Here is a 16,375-nt window from a genome sequence, read left to right as displayed (position 1 = left end):
GTAGATTTCTAATAACCTTCTTTACTATTACTACCAGTAACTCCTTCACTACTTTAAAATAAAAAGTAGGATATAACTATCCATGTCTTTTACTCTGTTTAACTATAAGAAGATGTAGTTGTCCGGTTTCCTGGCAGAAGGTGTTCCTCCCATGTTTATGCAGAATAATTTATTGGTGACTATGTTTCCCCTGCAATGTTGTGGCACTCCCTAATGGGGAGCCGGACCCCTGGTTTAATACATGGCCAGGTGCAGAAGAGAGGGGGTGCTCACTTCACCTTGACTGGTGCCGTAGACCACAATGGTTGCTATTATCTGGTGTGGCGACATCACAGCCACCATTGCAGTTGTGTGCATGATGACTCTAAAGTCCTTCAGGAGGCCACAAGAGCCGTCACACGATACAGTAGATGAGGAGATGTCTTCTGGAATGTTTACTATCAACATTTTCATTGTGGATTTTAAACTCATTAAAAATTAAGATCTGTTTCAGAAAATGAAGCTTTGTGTTTGTGCAATGAAAAGTAAGTCAAGGTTCTGTGCTCTTCTTGTATGAATTCCTTGCAACCTACAAGAGCTCCAGAGCCGTTTACTAGGAATCTGCACTGCTCCTCTCCTGGTCATGTGATCATTGTTGCTTTGGCAAAAGTCGATGTGAAGCACAAGAAAACTTATTTTAGAGACTTGTATGCATTTTATTATTTGGTGAAAAAGAATAAAATCCACTACATTGTAAGGTTACAGTGTAATGTTAATGTAACTAAGGTCACTCATGTTTTCCTGCCAGACCCACTTTGGTGATGTACTATGGCCAGACCACCAAGAACCACTGAGTTTCATGAAGTGATATTTCATTTAATATTTCGGGCAGTATGTTTTTTTTTATAAGTTTGCTATATTGTGGTTTTAGGGACTCCCGGGTAGGGACACTAATAACACATGTAATTGTAAAATAAGCAGCAGTGGTCTGATGTTTAACTTCACATCATTAACCACAACACATGCCATAAATTCATTCTCTGACAAGTTAAAACAGCAATTTCAGGCTTATGCACCTTGGATACCCAGTGCAATAAACAGACATTTAAGCTGAAGTCAGCTGGATAAGCAGCACTTGGTTTCTTTGCTACACTGACCTGCTATGCCATTCAGCACTCTACATGACTAATTTATTCTGTACAGAAATATTATGCTCATTTGTAGGAGTAAACAGGCAACTTATAAAAGTTTTAGAGGAATGTGAGAGGAAAAGCATCTTTTCTAGAGATGAGCGAGCACTAAAATGCTCGGGTACTCGTTATTCGAGACGAACTTTTCCCGATGCTCGAGTGCTCGTTTCGAGTAACGAGCCCCATTGAAGTCAATGGGAGACTCGAGCATTTTTCAAGGGGACCAAGGCTCTGCACAGGGAAGCTTGGCCAAACACCTGGGAACCTCAGAAAAGGATGGAAACACCACGGAAATGGACAGGAAACAGCAGGGGCAGCATGCATGGATGCCTCTGAGGCTGCTTAATCGCACCATTATGCCAAAATTATGGGCAACAGCATGGCCATGACAGAGTGACAGAATGAAGCTAGATAGCATCTAAAACATCCAATAATTGACCCTGACACTATAGGGGACGGCATGCAGAGGCAGCGGCAGCAGCGGCAGGCTAGAGAGTGGCATGGCGACATACCCTAAATGGACTCAGGCTTCAAACCAATGGGTGGCAGAGAGGAACCAAAGGAGGTGAGCAAGAAGCGCTCAAATAATATCGGTACATGATAAAAGTTTGCCAGTATATTTTGTGGATTACACAGCAGGGTGGCGACAAAGTTAACATGGAAGCCATGAAAACAATCCAAAATTCTGCCTGACACAGCTCGTTTGATAAGGGGACCATGTATGGAGGCAGTGAACTAGTAGTAGATTAAAGGTGCTGCAGTTAAAACTATGTTAGTTGGTTCTTGGCATGGAGCTGGCGCTCCGCTGCCAGGCGAGCTTTCGCCAATCCAAGCCCCTGTCTCTAGGCTACTCCCCAAACAGCACTTCTAAGAACCTTTTGTATAAGATCAAGTGTAGTAGCGTTCTTATAAGTTTAGGATATGGCGGGTGAGGGGAATGTAAACAGATGCGCAAGAAGCGCTGAAATAATATCCGTAAATGGTAAAAGTTTGCCAGTGTATTTTGTGGATAACACAGCAGGGTGGCGACAAAGTTAACAACTTTGATGTGGAATGCCCTGTAATAGCTCTTGGGCGGTGTGCCTTTTATCACCTAGGCTCAGCAGTTTGAGCACCGCCTGCTGTCGCTTAGCGACGGCACTGCTGCTGTGCCTAGAGCTACCGACTGATGGCGCCATGCCCACGGATGGTAATTCAGAGGAGGAGGAGGTGGAGGAGGGGTGGGAGGAGGAGGAGGCATAGTAGGCCTGAAACACCTGGACCGAGGTAGGCCCCGCAATCCTCTGCGTCGGCAGTATATGACCAGCCCCAGGGTCAGACTCGGTCCCAGCCTCCACCAAGTTAACCCAATGTGCCGTCAGCGATATATAGTGGCCCTGCCCGGCAGCACTCGTCCACGTGTCCGTGGTCAGGTGGACCTTGTCAGAAACGGCGTTGGTCAGGGCACGGATTATGTTGTCTGACACGTGCTGGTGCTGGTGGCACATCGGGAAAAGTAGTGGCGGCTGGGGACCGAATACCGAGGGGCGGCCGCCGCCATGAGGCTGCGAAAGGCCTCGGTCTCTACTAGCCTATAGGGCAGCATCTCCAGGCTTAGCAATCTGGAGATGTGCACATTAAGGGCTTGGGCGTGCGGGTGGGTTGCACTATATTTGCGTTTCCGCTCCAGCGTCTGGGGTATGGAGAGCTGAACGCTGGTGGATGCTGTGGAGGATCGTGGAGGTGACGATGGGGTTTTTGTGGCAGGGTCCTGGGCAGGGGGCTGACTATCAGCTGACACAGGGGAAGGAGCAGTGGTGTGCACGGCCGGAGGTGAACGCGCTTGTTGCCACTGAGTGGGGTGTTTAGCATTCATATGCCTGCGCATACTGGTGGTAGTTAAGCTATTAGTGGTGGAACCCCTGCTGATCCTGGTTTGGCAAATGTGGCACACCACAGTCCGTCGGTCATCCGGTGTTTCCTTAAAGAACCTCCAGACTTCTGAAAATCTAGCCCTCGCCACAGGAGCCCTCGCCACGGGAGCTTTACTAGTTGACATATTTGGCGCTGATGCACCAGCTCTGGCCCTGCCTCTCCGTCGACCTGTTCTGGTCGAGGACTCTCCTCCGTCTCAGAAGCACTGTGTTCACCCGGCCTCTCAACCCAGCTTGGGTCTGTCACCTCATCATCCTCCGATCCCTCAGTCTGCTCCCCCCTCGGACTTCCTGCCCTGACAACAACTTCCCCACTGTCTGACAACCGTGTCTCCTCATCGTCGGACACCTCTTTACACACTTCTTCCAGTACGTCAACAAGGTCATCATCACCCACAGACTGCGACTGGTGGAAAACCTGGGCATCGGAAAATTGCTCATCAGCAACCGGACAAGTGGTTTGTGACTGTGGGAAGGGTCCAGAAAACAGTTCCTCAGAGTATGCCGGTTCAAATGGCAAATTTTGCTGGGAGGGGGCAGACTGGGGGGGAGGAGGCTGAGGTGCAGGAGCTGGAGGAGTGCCGATTTCGGTGACATGGGTGGACTGCTTGGAAGACTGACTGGTGGACAAATTGCTCGAAGCATTGTCGGCATCCACGACATCACCTGTTCGCACTGTTCTGGCCTCAACAGTGCTCTACCACGAGTCCCGGTAACTTCAGACATGAACCTAGGGAGTGTAGCTCTGCGGCGTTCCCCTGCTCCCTCATAAGCAGGTGGTGTCTCACCCCGCCCAGGACCACGGCCTCTGACCCCTGCAGTAGATGGACGCCCACGTCCCCGCCCTCGTCCTCTAGCCCTCGGGTTAAACATTTTGAAAATGAGAGTTATAACTTTAATTTTTTTTTTAACTTTTTTTTGTGTTTTTTTTTTTTTGTGTGTGTTTTTTAGTTTTTAAAACCAAACGATGCTATCCTATTGCTATGGCTATTTTCTAGCCAAGTATGAAAGCACACTGCTATGCCAGATGAGATGACGCTGAGTTATTAAAAAAATAAACGTAAAATAAAAAAGGAAATGGCAGACTGTGCCTAATTGAAATACAACCCCGGGCCCTAATAAATTTTCCCACTTCGGTCTTTGCGATGGATATGTGCGTCACTAAGCGCAAAACACAGTGGTCGCAAGTCTCACTCCAAATTGCTCACAATTTGCTAGTAGATGCACTGCAGCAACTACAGCCACCAGCAGATCAACCAGAAATCAAATATATATAACGCTACTGTAGGCGTAAGTAAGCCGTTTGGATTCTCCTATGGCTATTTTCTAGCCAAGTATTAAAGCACACTACTATGCCAGATGAGATGACGCTGAGTTATGAAAAAAATAAACGTAAAATAAAAAAGGAAATGGCAGACTGTGCCTAATTGAAATACAACCCCGGGCCCTAATAAATTTTCCCACTTCGGTCTTTGCGATGGATATGTGCGTCACTAAGTGCAAAACACAGTGGTCGCAAGTCTCACTCCAAATTGCTCACAATTTGCTAGTAGATGCACTGCAGCAACTACAGCCACCAGCAGATCAACCAGAAATCAAATATATATAACGCTACTGTAGGCGTAAGTAAGCCGTTTGGATTCTCCTATGGCTATTTTCTAGCCAAGTATTAAAGCACACTACTATGCCAGATGAGATGACGCTGAGTTATGAAAAAAATAAACGTAAAATAAAAAAGGAAATGGCAGACTGTGTCTAATTGAAATACAACCCCGGGCCCTAATAAATTTTCCCACTTCGGTCTTTGCGATGGATATGTGCGTCACTAAGCGCAAAACACAGTGGTCGCAAGTCTCACTCCAAATTGCTCACAATTTGCTAGTAGATGCACTGCAGCAACTACAGCCACCAGCAGATCAACCAGAAATCAAATCTATATAACGCTACTGTAGGCGTAAGTAAGCCGTTTGGATTCTCCTATGGCTATTTTCTAGCCAAGTATTAAAGCACACTACTATGCCAGATGAGATGACGCTGAGTTATGAAAAAAATAAACGTAAAATAAAAAAGGAAATGGCAGACTGTGCCTAATTGAAATACAACCCCGGGCCCTAATAAATTTTCCCACTTCGGTCTTTGCGATGGATATGTGCGTCACTAAGCGCAAAACACAGTGGTCGCAAGTCTCACTCCAAATTGCTCACAATTTGCTAGTAGATGCACTGCAGCAACTACAGCCACCAGCAGATCAACCAGAAATCAAATATATATAACGCTACTGTAGGCGTAAGTAAGCCGTTTGGATTCTCCTATGGCTATTTTCTAGCCAAGTATTAAAGCACACTACTATGCCAGATGAGATGACGCTGAGTTATGAAAAAAATAAACGTAAAATAAAAAAGGAAATGGCAGACTGTGTCTAATTGAAATACAACCCCGGGCCCTAATAAATTTTCCCACTTCGGTCTTTGCGATGGATATGTGCGTCACTAAGCGCAAAACACAGTGGTCGCAAGTCTCACTCCAAATTGCTCACAATTTGCTAGTAGATGCACTGCAGCAACTACAGCCACCAGCAGATCAACCAGAAATCAAATCTATATAACGCTACTGTAGGCGTAAGTAAGCCGTTTGGATTCTCCTATGGCTATTTTCTAGCCAAGTATTAAAGCACACTACTATGCCAGATGAGATGACGCTGAGTTATGAAAAAAATAAACGTAAAATAAAAAAGGAAATGGCAGACTGTGCCTAATTGAAATACAACCCCGGGCCCTAATAAATTTTCCCACTTCGGTCTTTGCGATGGATATGTGCGTCACTAAGCGCAAAACACAGTGGTCGCAAGTCTCACTCCAAATTGCTCACAATTTGCTAGTAGATGCACTGCAGCAACTACAGCCACCAGCAGATCAACCAGAAATCAAATATATATAACGCTACTGTAGGCGTAAGTAAGCCGTTTGGATTCTCCTATGGCTATTTTCTAGCCAAGTATTAAAGCACACTACTATGCCAGATGAGATGACGCTGAGTTATGAAAAAAATAAACGTAAAATAAAAAAGGAAATGGCAGACTGTGCCTAATTGAAATACAACCCCGGGCCCTAATAAATTTTCCCACTTCGGTCTTTGCGATGGATATGTGCGTCACTAAGCGCAAAACACAGTGGTCGCAAGTCTCACTCCAAATTGCTCACAATTTGCTAGTAGATGCACTGCAGCAACTACAGCCACCAGCAGATCAACCAGAAATCAAATATATATAACGCTACTGTAGGCGTAAGTAAGCCGTTTGGATTCTCCTATGGCTATTTTCTAGCCAAGTATTAAAGCACACTACTATGCCAGTTGAGATGACGCTGAGTTATGAAAAAAATAAACGTAAAATAAAAAAGGAAATGGCAGACTGTGCCTAATTGAAATACAACCCCGGGCCCTTATAAATTTTCCCACTTCGGTCTTTGCGATGGATATGTGCGTCACTAAGCGCAAAACACAGTGGTCGCAAGTCTCACTCCAAATTGCTCACAATTTGCTAGTAGATGCACTGCAGCAACTACAGCCACCAGCAGATCAACCAGAAATCAAATATATATAACGCTACTGTAGGCGTAAGTAAGCCGTTTGGATTCTCCTATGGCTATTTTCTAGCCAAGTATGAAAGCACACTACTATGCAAGATGAGATGACACTGAGTTATTAAAAAAAGAAACGTAAAATAAAAAGAAACTGGCAGACTGTGCCTAATTGAAATCAAACCCCTAATAAATTTTCCCACTTTGGTGTTTGAGGTGGATATGTGTGTCACTAAGAGCTAAACACAACGGTAGCAAGTCCCCCTGCTAATTCCTCACAATATGGTACTAGCTGCACTACTAGTGCCAGCAAGCCCAGCCACAAGCAAATAAAAAAAAAAAGTATAACGTTATTGTAGCCCTAAGAAGGGCTGTTGGGTTGTTGTAGAATCACTCCTGCCTAACAGTAAGCTAATAGAACACCCTAACGCTTTCCCTGACCAGCAGCAGCTCTCTCCCTAGCGGCATCCAGACAGAGAATGATCCGAGCAGCGCGGGCACTGGCTAGTCTATCCCAGGGTCACCTGATCTGGCCAGCCAACCACTGCTATCGACGTGTAAGGGTACCACGTCATGCTGGGTGGAGTGCAGAGTCTCCTGGCTTGTGATTGGCTCTGTTTCTGGCCGCCAAAAAGCAAAACGGCGGGAGCTGCCATTTCCTCGAGCGGGCGAAATACTCGTCCGAGCAACGAGCAGTTACGAGTACGCTAATGCTCGATCGAGCATCAAGCTCGGACAAGTATGTTCGCTCATCTCTAATCTTTTCCAATTGTAAGCCCAAAATATTGTAAGTATCCCTGTTATTCTGCAATGATGGTCCAGAAGATATATATTAGTTTATGTACCAGTAGGTTTGATTTCACTTGTCCATATGGCAATGATCATACCATATATTCCTAGACTTATTTTCAATCTAATCCAGATACACTGTAAAATGTACCTTGTAACACAGAGAATGGAGAAGTAAGTAAAGGTTTTCTCTCCGTAGAGGCAGAGCTTGGTAACTGACACTAAGTTTCCATTCTATGTCACTTATAGTGCTACAGACAGCCTGGATCCACAGATTAGTGAGGGGGCAAAATGTGATCTTACAACATGGGGAACATGTTTTATCATGCAGAACTGCTGACAGTGTTAGATAGTAATAACACATCAGTTTGTGTGTCCTCAAACTGCTATACTGTGCAACACCCCTGCCAATGCAGTGGCAAGGAGGTAGTTGCAAACAGTGCCCTCTCCAGGTTCGAAGCTGTCAGAGGGAGTCGCAAACCCTCCAGTAAGGTTTCAGACCTGGACATCAAGTGTTAGCAGTGGTGGACCCTGCCTGTACAGCAAGGGTTAAAGTTATGTGAACCAATTGTATTCCTTTATGTACACTGGAGTGTGATTGGGGAGTGAGCCACCACCTGACCAGGGTTTAACAAAAATCCTGGACAGGTAGGGGCTAGGCGCTCTGGAGTACCAGAAACCTCTTAGAGCACAAAGTATTGGAATCTAGCTCTCCTACAGAGCACACCTCTTTACCACCAGCTCTCCCTAGAGAGCACAGGTCTCTCATCAGAGACAGAGTGACCAGAGACAGCTTCTGTGCACCTCCAATACAGACACTTAACAAACCCAGGACAAAGCTGGAGTTTCCAGTGTTGGACACAGCTACACCCCAGCCTGTATCTACTACCAGGTTGGTGAATCTATTCCTGAGGATCACTCTCCATGAGCACTCCAGTAATCCGGAGACCGTGGTGGATCTTGCAATTGGCGTCACAAACAGGATATAGACTGGCCTTTATTGAAAATACTGTGCTGCCTAACCCTGATGCCAACCGGGTTTAGGCCCAAGTGATTTTATGCTATTCGACATAGACTGTGTTTCTGCAAAGCCACGTGCTGTCGAGCCCTGCACCAGCACTCAGGAGGTTAATCCCTGCAAACGAACTTTGTCAGCCCTGCTACATCCGGCACTGCAGCGCCTAAAGAAGATTGTTGCGCAGCAAGGAGCTCCAGCCCACCAAAACCTTCACTGGTGGGAAATCCAGGTGACTCACCAAGCTCCCTCCATATGCTCCCTCCATATGCTGTCTTAGACCAGCGACGACGGGAGAAGGAGGCCCAGCAGTTCATGACAGGCCACTCCAAAGAGGGTGCCTGGGTCCAGCAACTGGACCACCAGTCAGGTCCGCTGCTTTGACTGACAGCTGGGCTTCGGCCTCACCACCCAAGACTACACCGGATGGGAGGTCTGCATTCCCTGCCGGTCCGTCAAGAGACCTGATCTGCCTGAGCGACTCCACAACCTGAGGGCCGGTTAGTGGATTGAGCTCTCCCTGCAGGAGGGTCTCCGCGGAACTTGAGCGGCAGGCGTCATCCGGATGGATGGAGGAGGGGGACTATGAGGACTTTGAGTCATATGCAGAACTTTTTAAAGACTATGTCTGGCCAGAGTCTTCTGCTCCTTCCCGGGCTGCAAGTCCCCAGGCGGTGACCCACATCAGTGCCCAATCAACAGTGATTGTCAGCACGGGTCCCATTGCCATCCACGGGCCAGGCCTGGTCCAGAAGAGTACCCCAGCCACCTCTCCCGCCGCAAGTGTGGATGGTACCCGAGGGTCCTCTGTAAAGGGGAATGGCCCAGGGGACGAGCCTCATCCGGGGCCTCCATCAAAAGATCACCACCGGGCATCTGCCTACCAGTGGGGTGATGACCCGGCTCCAGAAGATTTGGAGCTGGAGGGGCCTACGGCACTTCCGCAAGCTCCTATTTACTTGTTCTTGGTCCCATCAACAGTCACAGGCTCTGTTGAGCCACCTGCAGGAGCAGCTGACACCCCGGAGAACAGCACACCTCCCCCTGAATGTCAGGAGGATGCTGAGGAGCTTGCAGTTCCTGAAGCTGCCACCGGGTGTCCCCAGCCAGCTGTTTCTTCTTCTACACAGGATCCTGCTCTGGTCCTGGATCCTGATATTGCTGGAGTTTCAGACTCTGATACAGAGTAACCCCTAATGGGCTGTAGCCCTTTACAGGTACTTTGAAAATATTGTACATGTTTCATTATGCTACTAACTCTCAGTTAGGCTGTGCCCTTATTCCCTCTGAGCCAGAGACTATCCTGGGACTCTCCCCCTATTTATTTATTGTCCAGTCAAGAGACTTTCCTTGAACTGTAATCCATTTATATGTGCTATGTTAGCACCAACCTGTGCTGAAGCAGTCACCAACATTTCCAAAGAACTCTGTCCCTCCACTGAAGAGGAGACCCTTTGTTTTACACTTTTCCCCACATCAAGGGCTGCACCGAGGACCCGCCTGACTCATAGCCAGTTGCTACAAGGAAAATGTTGTTATCTTCCACTATGCTATTTATGTCTTTTTCTCCACAGGAAAAGGACATTGTGCATTTTGATTCGCTTCTGCTACCTAAGCAGTAAATCCTATGTAACGTTTGTAACATTAAAGTCATGTACCCATTGGGCTGCGAAAGCCAATGTGAGTTATCCTATGTTTGCACAACTGTCATAGTATTGTCATAGTATTGTTTGCAGTTAACATTTAATAGGCTTTGCAAGACTGTAGTTAAGGCTGTGTTGGACCGTCTTTATATGTAAATCCTGTCTGCAGGCTTACACCTCAAATCGAAGATTCATATGGTATGGCTCTGTAAACCACGGGTCTTTAGGGGATCGGGGTATTCACCTAGGAACACCTAGATGTCATATTCAAGGGTAAGACCGTCAGATGGCAGGTAAACAACGTATTGTATGTACTACTACCTTGTATTTGTCGCCAAGGATGAAGTGTTTGCGAACAAATTGTCAGGCCTTGGTGCAAGGAGTGGAATACAGGACATGACACTACACCTTTCCCTCATCAACACTTGGTTTAAGGGCATTAGCTACCAACTGTCACATATTCATTTAGTTTGGTGTATCCAGTCCGACACCATCCAGGTACCTATAGCCAGGACCATGGGCGGTTTGTCCCCTACACTGCACCTAGCCAGCACTTCCCAGTAAGTGCAATTCTACCATCTACACCCCTATCCCCTGTCATGTGCATGGACCCTCAGGAGGCCATATATGCTGCTGGCCAGATTTGGTTGTCCTGTTTCCCATCCAGTCCATAGCTGAGCTGTGGGCGGCTCTTTCAATTGCCCCAGGGGTATGCAACATCCCTGCCAGTGGCAGGGGATAGTTGCAAACAGTGCCCTCTCCAGGTTCGGAGCTGTCAGAGGGAGTCGTGAACCCTCCAGTAAGGTTCCAGACCTGGACATCAGGTGCTAGCAGCGGTGGACCCTGCCTGTACAGCAAGGGTTAAAGTTATGTCAACTATTATCCAATTGTATTCCTTTATGTACACTGGAGTGTGATTGGGGATTGAGCCACCAACTGACCAGGGTTTAACAAAACCCCTGGACAGGGAGGGGCTAAGGGCTCTGGAGTTCCAGAAACCTCTTAGAGCACACAGTTTTGGAATCTAGCTCTCTTACAGAGCACACCTCTTCACCACCAGCTCTCCCTAGAGACCACAGGTTTCTCATCAGAGACAGAGTGATCAGAGACAGCTTCTGTGCACCTCCAGTACAGACACTTAACCAACCCAGGACAAAGCTAGAGCTTCAACTATTGGACCCAGCTAGATTCCAGCCTCTATCTACTACCAGGCTGGTGAATCTATTCCTGAGGATCACTCTCCATGACCTCTCCAGTAATACGGAATATCCGGTATCTATAACAAGACCATTTGGCCCATTGCCTGCAGTTGTGCTAATAAAGAACTGTGAGTTATTTTGCACCACATTGCCTCCGTCTGTTCCCTGGATACGGCTGCCAGCAAGGGCTCCCCATCCATTACCCAGAGACATATGTTGTGGACACTAAGGGGTTGCTCCATGGAGAACCAGTACATTAGCCTCTCCCTCTATATTTCTTGCACCTACCACCTGCTGGAAACCTGCCATATCAAGCACCGTGGCTAGGCCACAACCACCAGCCACTCTGGTTATATGGGCCCGGCTGCCTCCAGGCCCCAAAAAAAGGCTAGGCCCCGGTGGGGGATGTTGAAACTGTGTGTTTTTTGTATGAGCTTCTCCTCAGCCACTCCCCTTTGCTCTGTGTACCTGCTTTAGTAGACAACAGATGCCTGCTTCAGCTTAGAACAATGATGAAGGGACTATGGAGCAGTACAGTGTACAGATCTAGTATAAAGACACTCCCCCACTGCAACAAATTTAGTTACAATCCTGGGATATGATTGTTTAGCTAGTGACCATTAACTACACCAGATTCATTATTCCGAATTAGACACTTTGATAAATCTGGAACAGTTGAAGACTGTCCAGTCAAATTTTGTAGTGTGTAAACTTTATGCACTTGTAGTAAATATTACCCAATGGGACTTATTTACTAAAGGTCCCGCGGCCGCATTTTCATCAACTTTTCCGACGTTTTTGGGGATCGTTCTGCTGGGAAAGGGATTTTGAAGGGGATTATGTCACACGCAATCGGATTTTGGGGCATCGACGCCAGCTTTCAGAAATCAGGGGGGGGGGGTAGCGGGCCATCGGGCGATCCTACTGATTCGGAGAGAGCGTGCGATTTAACTTTAAATTGTGTCGCAAGTCATGCACTTACATACACCAGGAAGAAGATGGTGAACTCCGGCGGACCTGAGCGGGGAGAGCGACACATGCAGGATATTGGGCGCACGAGGTAAGTGAATCGCTGCAGAGTTCATTCTCGTCGGACACTCCGGATGGGGGAACTCACAGGACCGGGTAAGCAAATGTGCCCCAATGTGTCAATCATTTGTTATGTCCATCCAGAAATTTGAAGACGGTTCCATACTCATAACTAAGACTGGATTTCTAGTAAGCTGTGTAAAATTGTAAATTCGATGCAATGCAATAATGTACTAATATCACCCTCACATAAGAAAAAGATTTTTTTAGCTGACCTTGTTTGGCAAGTGTTTCACAATGTGGAGATTGCTGTCCTTATAGAACCTCTTCAATTATAATGTATCATTTTAAAAGGTAATTTACATTGTATGTGTTTTATTGCCATTAGACAATATAAATTGCTTAAGAAGGGTGGAATATTACTCTCACTTGTGGAAAGTTCTTAATGCAATACTGATAAAAGTTACAGGTACAAGGACAGGGCTGTACCATTCCATTTTTATTAGATTGTTAGAAATGTTCAGGAATAGTTAGTTCTCTTGTACACATGTGCATTCCAGAGGCTGCAAGCAAAGAGGCCACTGTCTTTTGTTTGTCCTTGTGTGGATTGACCACAGGAGAAGAGACTACCTGAGCCAAAAACTCATGAAGGAATACGACCTGCCAGGAGTTTTACAGCTCGAGCAATTGGCTCATTCACATGGATTTGGAAACCACAGCCCTGTGCATGAGCACATACAAGTAAATGGGGACATATCTTAGTCAATGAAAACAACAGCTAGCACACGTTTAATGTTTCTGTGCCCAACGCCTTACTGAGATATTTCTGAAAGGCCCTTAGTATTCAATGGAACATGTATGCACCAAGTACAGAATGAGAAATTATGTACAGTACCTCATTTGATCAACACAGTTCCCCTCTTAAATGTGATGATGTTTTTATTAATCCAAAAGTTATGCCCCCCCCCCGCAGAGATTTATATGAGAATAAACTTTTACTAGCCAAGAGGGGGTGACCTTCATAGATTACAGTATTTAAGGCTGGTTATAGCTGACTAACATAACAAACACCAAACACCAAATTCATAAGGGGCATTACCAAAATCGTATAAAATACATCTTTCAGATGTTTGTACTTGATAATAGGTTATGTTAAATGGCTCACCCTCAAGTGCTGCAGACTGTTGAGCTCTCATCCCCTGCTTTTGTGTTCCTGTACAGCTCCTCCCTCCTGCTTTTTCATGGCTTGGTGAGATGACATGAGTGGGGGAGGGAGGAGCTGCAGAGGTGGGGGCTGAGAGCTGACAAGTCACATGTTGTTTTTTTAAATGCATCCAAACCAAAGCTTAACCCTGGGACTAGACACAGGATTCTGTCAGGGTGCAAGGTAAGTTGTAACACAAAATTAAATTGTAATAAAATGGTTAGAAAAGACAAAATTATAAATTTGCAATGCAGCTGTAATGGGCTTCTGAAACCTGTCTGAAGTGAAAATGAGGTCCCTGGTGACAGGTTCCCTTAAAGGTGCCATACAAGCTTTGAGTTGTATAGAGCTGTAGTACAGAACTCATAGAACTCTAAAGGGCCCTACTATACCTCCATTTGCCTATGAACAAAAATGGTTCTACATAGTACAGATGTTTTGTAATCACATTGTATGTGACTAATAATTCTCATTTGTGCATTTTTTATTTATTCATCCAAGTTTTCTAAAATGTTCTTTGTTTCTATTTGTAGGTGAATTAGAATCTTGCCAGTTACAATGTGGTAGACACCTCCAGAACTGCTCCTGCCATGCAAGCTGCTTGAATTTACAAAACTGCTGCACCGATTATCAAAAATTATGTCCCCGGATTTCTCCCCACTCAGGGACTTTAATGGGAGGGAAAGAGTTTACTGTTCTAGATGTAACATATGATAAAACTGTAAATGTGACTTGCAGGTAAGTGGAAAGATTATATATTTTTTTTTCAAGCTAAATAGGTCCAAATTGTGTGCTGTTAATACTGTACATTAATATATCTCTATAACAGTTAATATTGATGTAGTCACAGAGAGATTTTCTGGTCCTCAGGATAGGTCATCAGTATGTGATAACCCTATAATGCAGGAGCATGAGTTTTTGAGGGATCTGGGAGAAGGATGTGGTTGTTGTTCTTTTTTTTCCAAGGAATTTCATTTTGTACCATATAAAAGATTGGTACATAAATAAATAAAGTACATTTATACACACATATTTACATACTCACTATTTGACTAGTCTTCTCATCTTCACATTGTTGCTGTCACCTTATACCAGGAGGGTCAGAAAGCCACAGATAAAAAAATCAGCCCAGTAGCTTCTTACTACATGAAGGAAATAAATGGTGGGACATTAGAGATTCCTAGTCCTGCCATCACCCTGCCACAATGTTTCTTATCTGAGTGGTCGGCTCAATAAAAAATTCTTTGTACTACAGAGGATGTGCAGCATAATATCTTAATAATGATTCACATCTTCCATTATTTCGTTTGTGTTGGGTTGGGTGGCCAGTCCCCTGACATTGAGGGCCTATAGCAGCTGCTTTGGTGGTAGTTACGCCCCTGCATGGTACAATATAAGTACAATATAAGAGGGATTGGACCAAGCTGCAGACTTGGGGGGAAGTTTAATGCAGATAAATATAAGGGTATGCAGGTGGACTGAAGAAACAAAAAGTACAATTATGTATTACATTGAACATTATTTTGGTAAACTGCAGGAGAAACACACTTGGGGGGTATTGCAGGACAGTGAACTTCAGTTTCAAGGCCAGTACCAGGCAGAAGCTGCCAAGGCAAATAAAATCATTGATTGTAGAGGCATAGATGCTCATGATGAGGACATCATTTTGTTGTTATACAAATCCCCGGTCAGATCACACATCAAATATTCTGTCTCATTTCTGACACCATTGTATAAGAAGGTCATAGCTGAACTGGACATGATGAATATGTGTCTATTCTGAAAGTGTAATGAAAGTATACACATCACTCCTTCAAGCCATTTGGGTTCTCAAATGGGGTACCAACCATCTACAATCAATGAAAATGAATTTTGCACTCAATTTTGTCTTTGATTCAACAGAGAGTTTTATTCATGATAATGCATAGCAATCCAAAATAGTGTAACGTTTCGATCCAGTGCAGGATCTTTATTAGACACTAAAATATACAAAATGAACAAAATCACAATGAGTAGTAGTAACAACACAGTGTAAACCGTGTATACTATATATACAAGTCATACAGTAATAAGATAAGTAAGACAGCGTCAAGGTAAGTTGGTATACTTAGATAAAACAGACAAAACTGTATATGCCTAGTCCAAAGTCAGATTAAGTATAGGGGTTATCCGGCATCTTTCTTCCTGCGGTTTGTAAACAATTCCTCCTATAGCCTACCATGTGGATACCTCTTATCTTTACATTTATTTCTCCTCCTCGCAATCCAGTAAGTATCACTGACCACCAATGTTACATTCTATACAATTTTAGAACTTAAACTCCTCCACTATTCATTTTATATCAGAGATTGTTTATCATGTTTGTTTTCTTCATTTGTTGCTCAGGATATACCTTCCATCTGACATATAATTTCCAGACTTTTTGCAGATGTTGACCTGGGTGGGACTCGTACTAAGGACTCCAGCACTGCAAGGCAGAAGTGCTACACACTCAGCCACTGTGTCTAGTTGTCAAGGGGTGTCAATTTCTGTTCCAAATACACTCCTGCTGTTAGAGTCAATAGAGATTATTCTCCTTCCAACAGATTCAACAATGAGACTAATACTCAGGGTTATGTCGATGAATCTGGGCATGTTCACTGCATTTCTCCACTGGTATTTCAGACCGGCCATATCCCATTTACATTGCTACTGAATGGATTGTCCAGTCCACCTACATCTGGAACGTGGTTAGCAGGTAAGATTGTACCAGCATTGGTTTGAAGTAAAATCAGCATCATTGTATATTTTTCGAAAACTTCTCCTAAGCTTGGATGTTATTGCTAATTGCATTTAT

General features: G+C 45.0%; 1 protein-coding gene across 2 annotated transcripts in view; it reads left to right on the top strand.

The window, feature by feature from the left end:
- Nucleotides 1-16,375, top strand: part of SUSD2 (sushi domain containing 2) — a 110,400-nt gene that overhangs the window by 15,576 nt on the left and 78,449 nt on the right. For both annotated transcript variants that reach the window (XM_072142254.1, XM_072142263.1), the window contains exons 2-3: nt 14,073-14,277; nt 16,125-16,276. In XM_072142254.1, coding sequence (XP_071998355.1) covers nt 14,073-14,277; nt 16,125-16,276 — 357 coding nt within the window. The remainder of the gene's footprint in view (nt 1-14,072; nt 14,278-16,124; nt 16,277-16,375) is intronic.

The sequence above is a fragment of the Engystomops pustulosus genome, chromosome 1 (genome assembly GCF_040894005.1).
Source record: "Engystomops pustulosus chromosome 1, aEngPut4.maternal, whole genome shotgun sequence".
Classification (NCBI taxonomy): Eukaryota; Metazoa; Chordata; class Amphibia; order Anura; family Leptodactylidae; genus Engystomops; species Engystomops pustulosus.
This window is presented reverse-complemented; position numbering and strand designations above follow the sequence as displayed.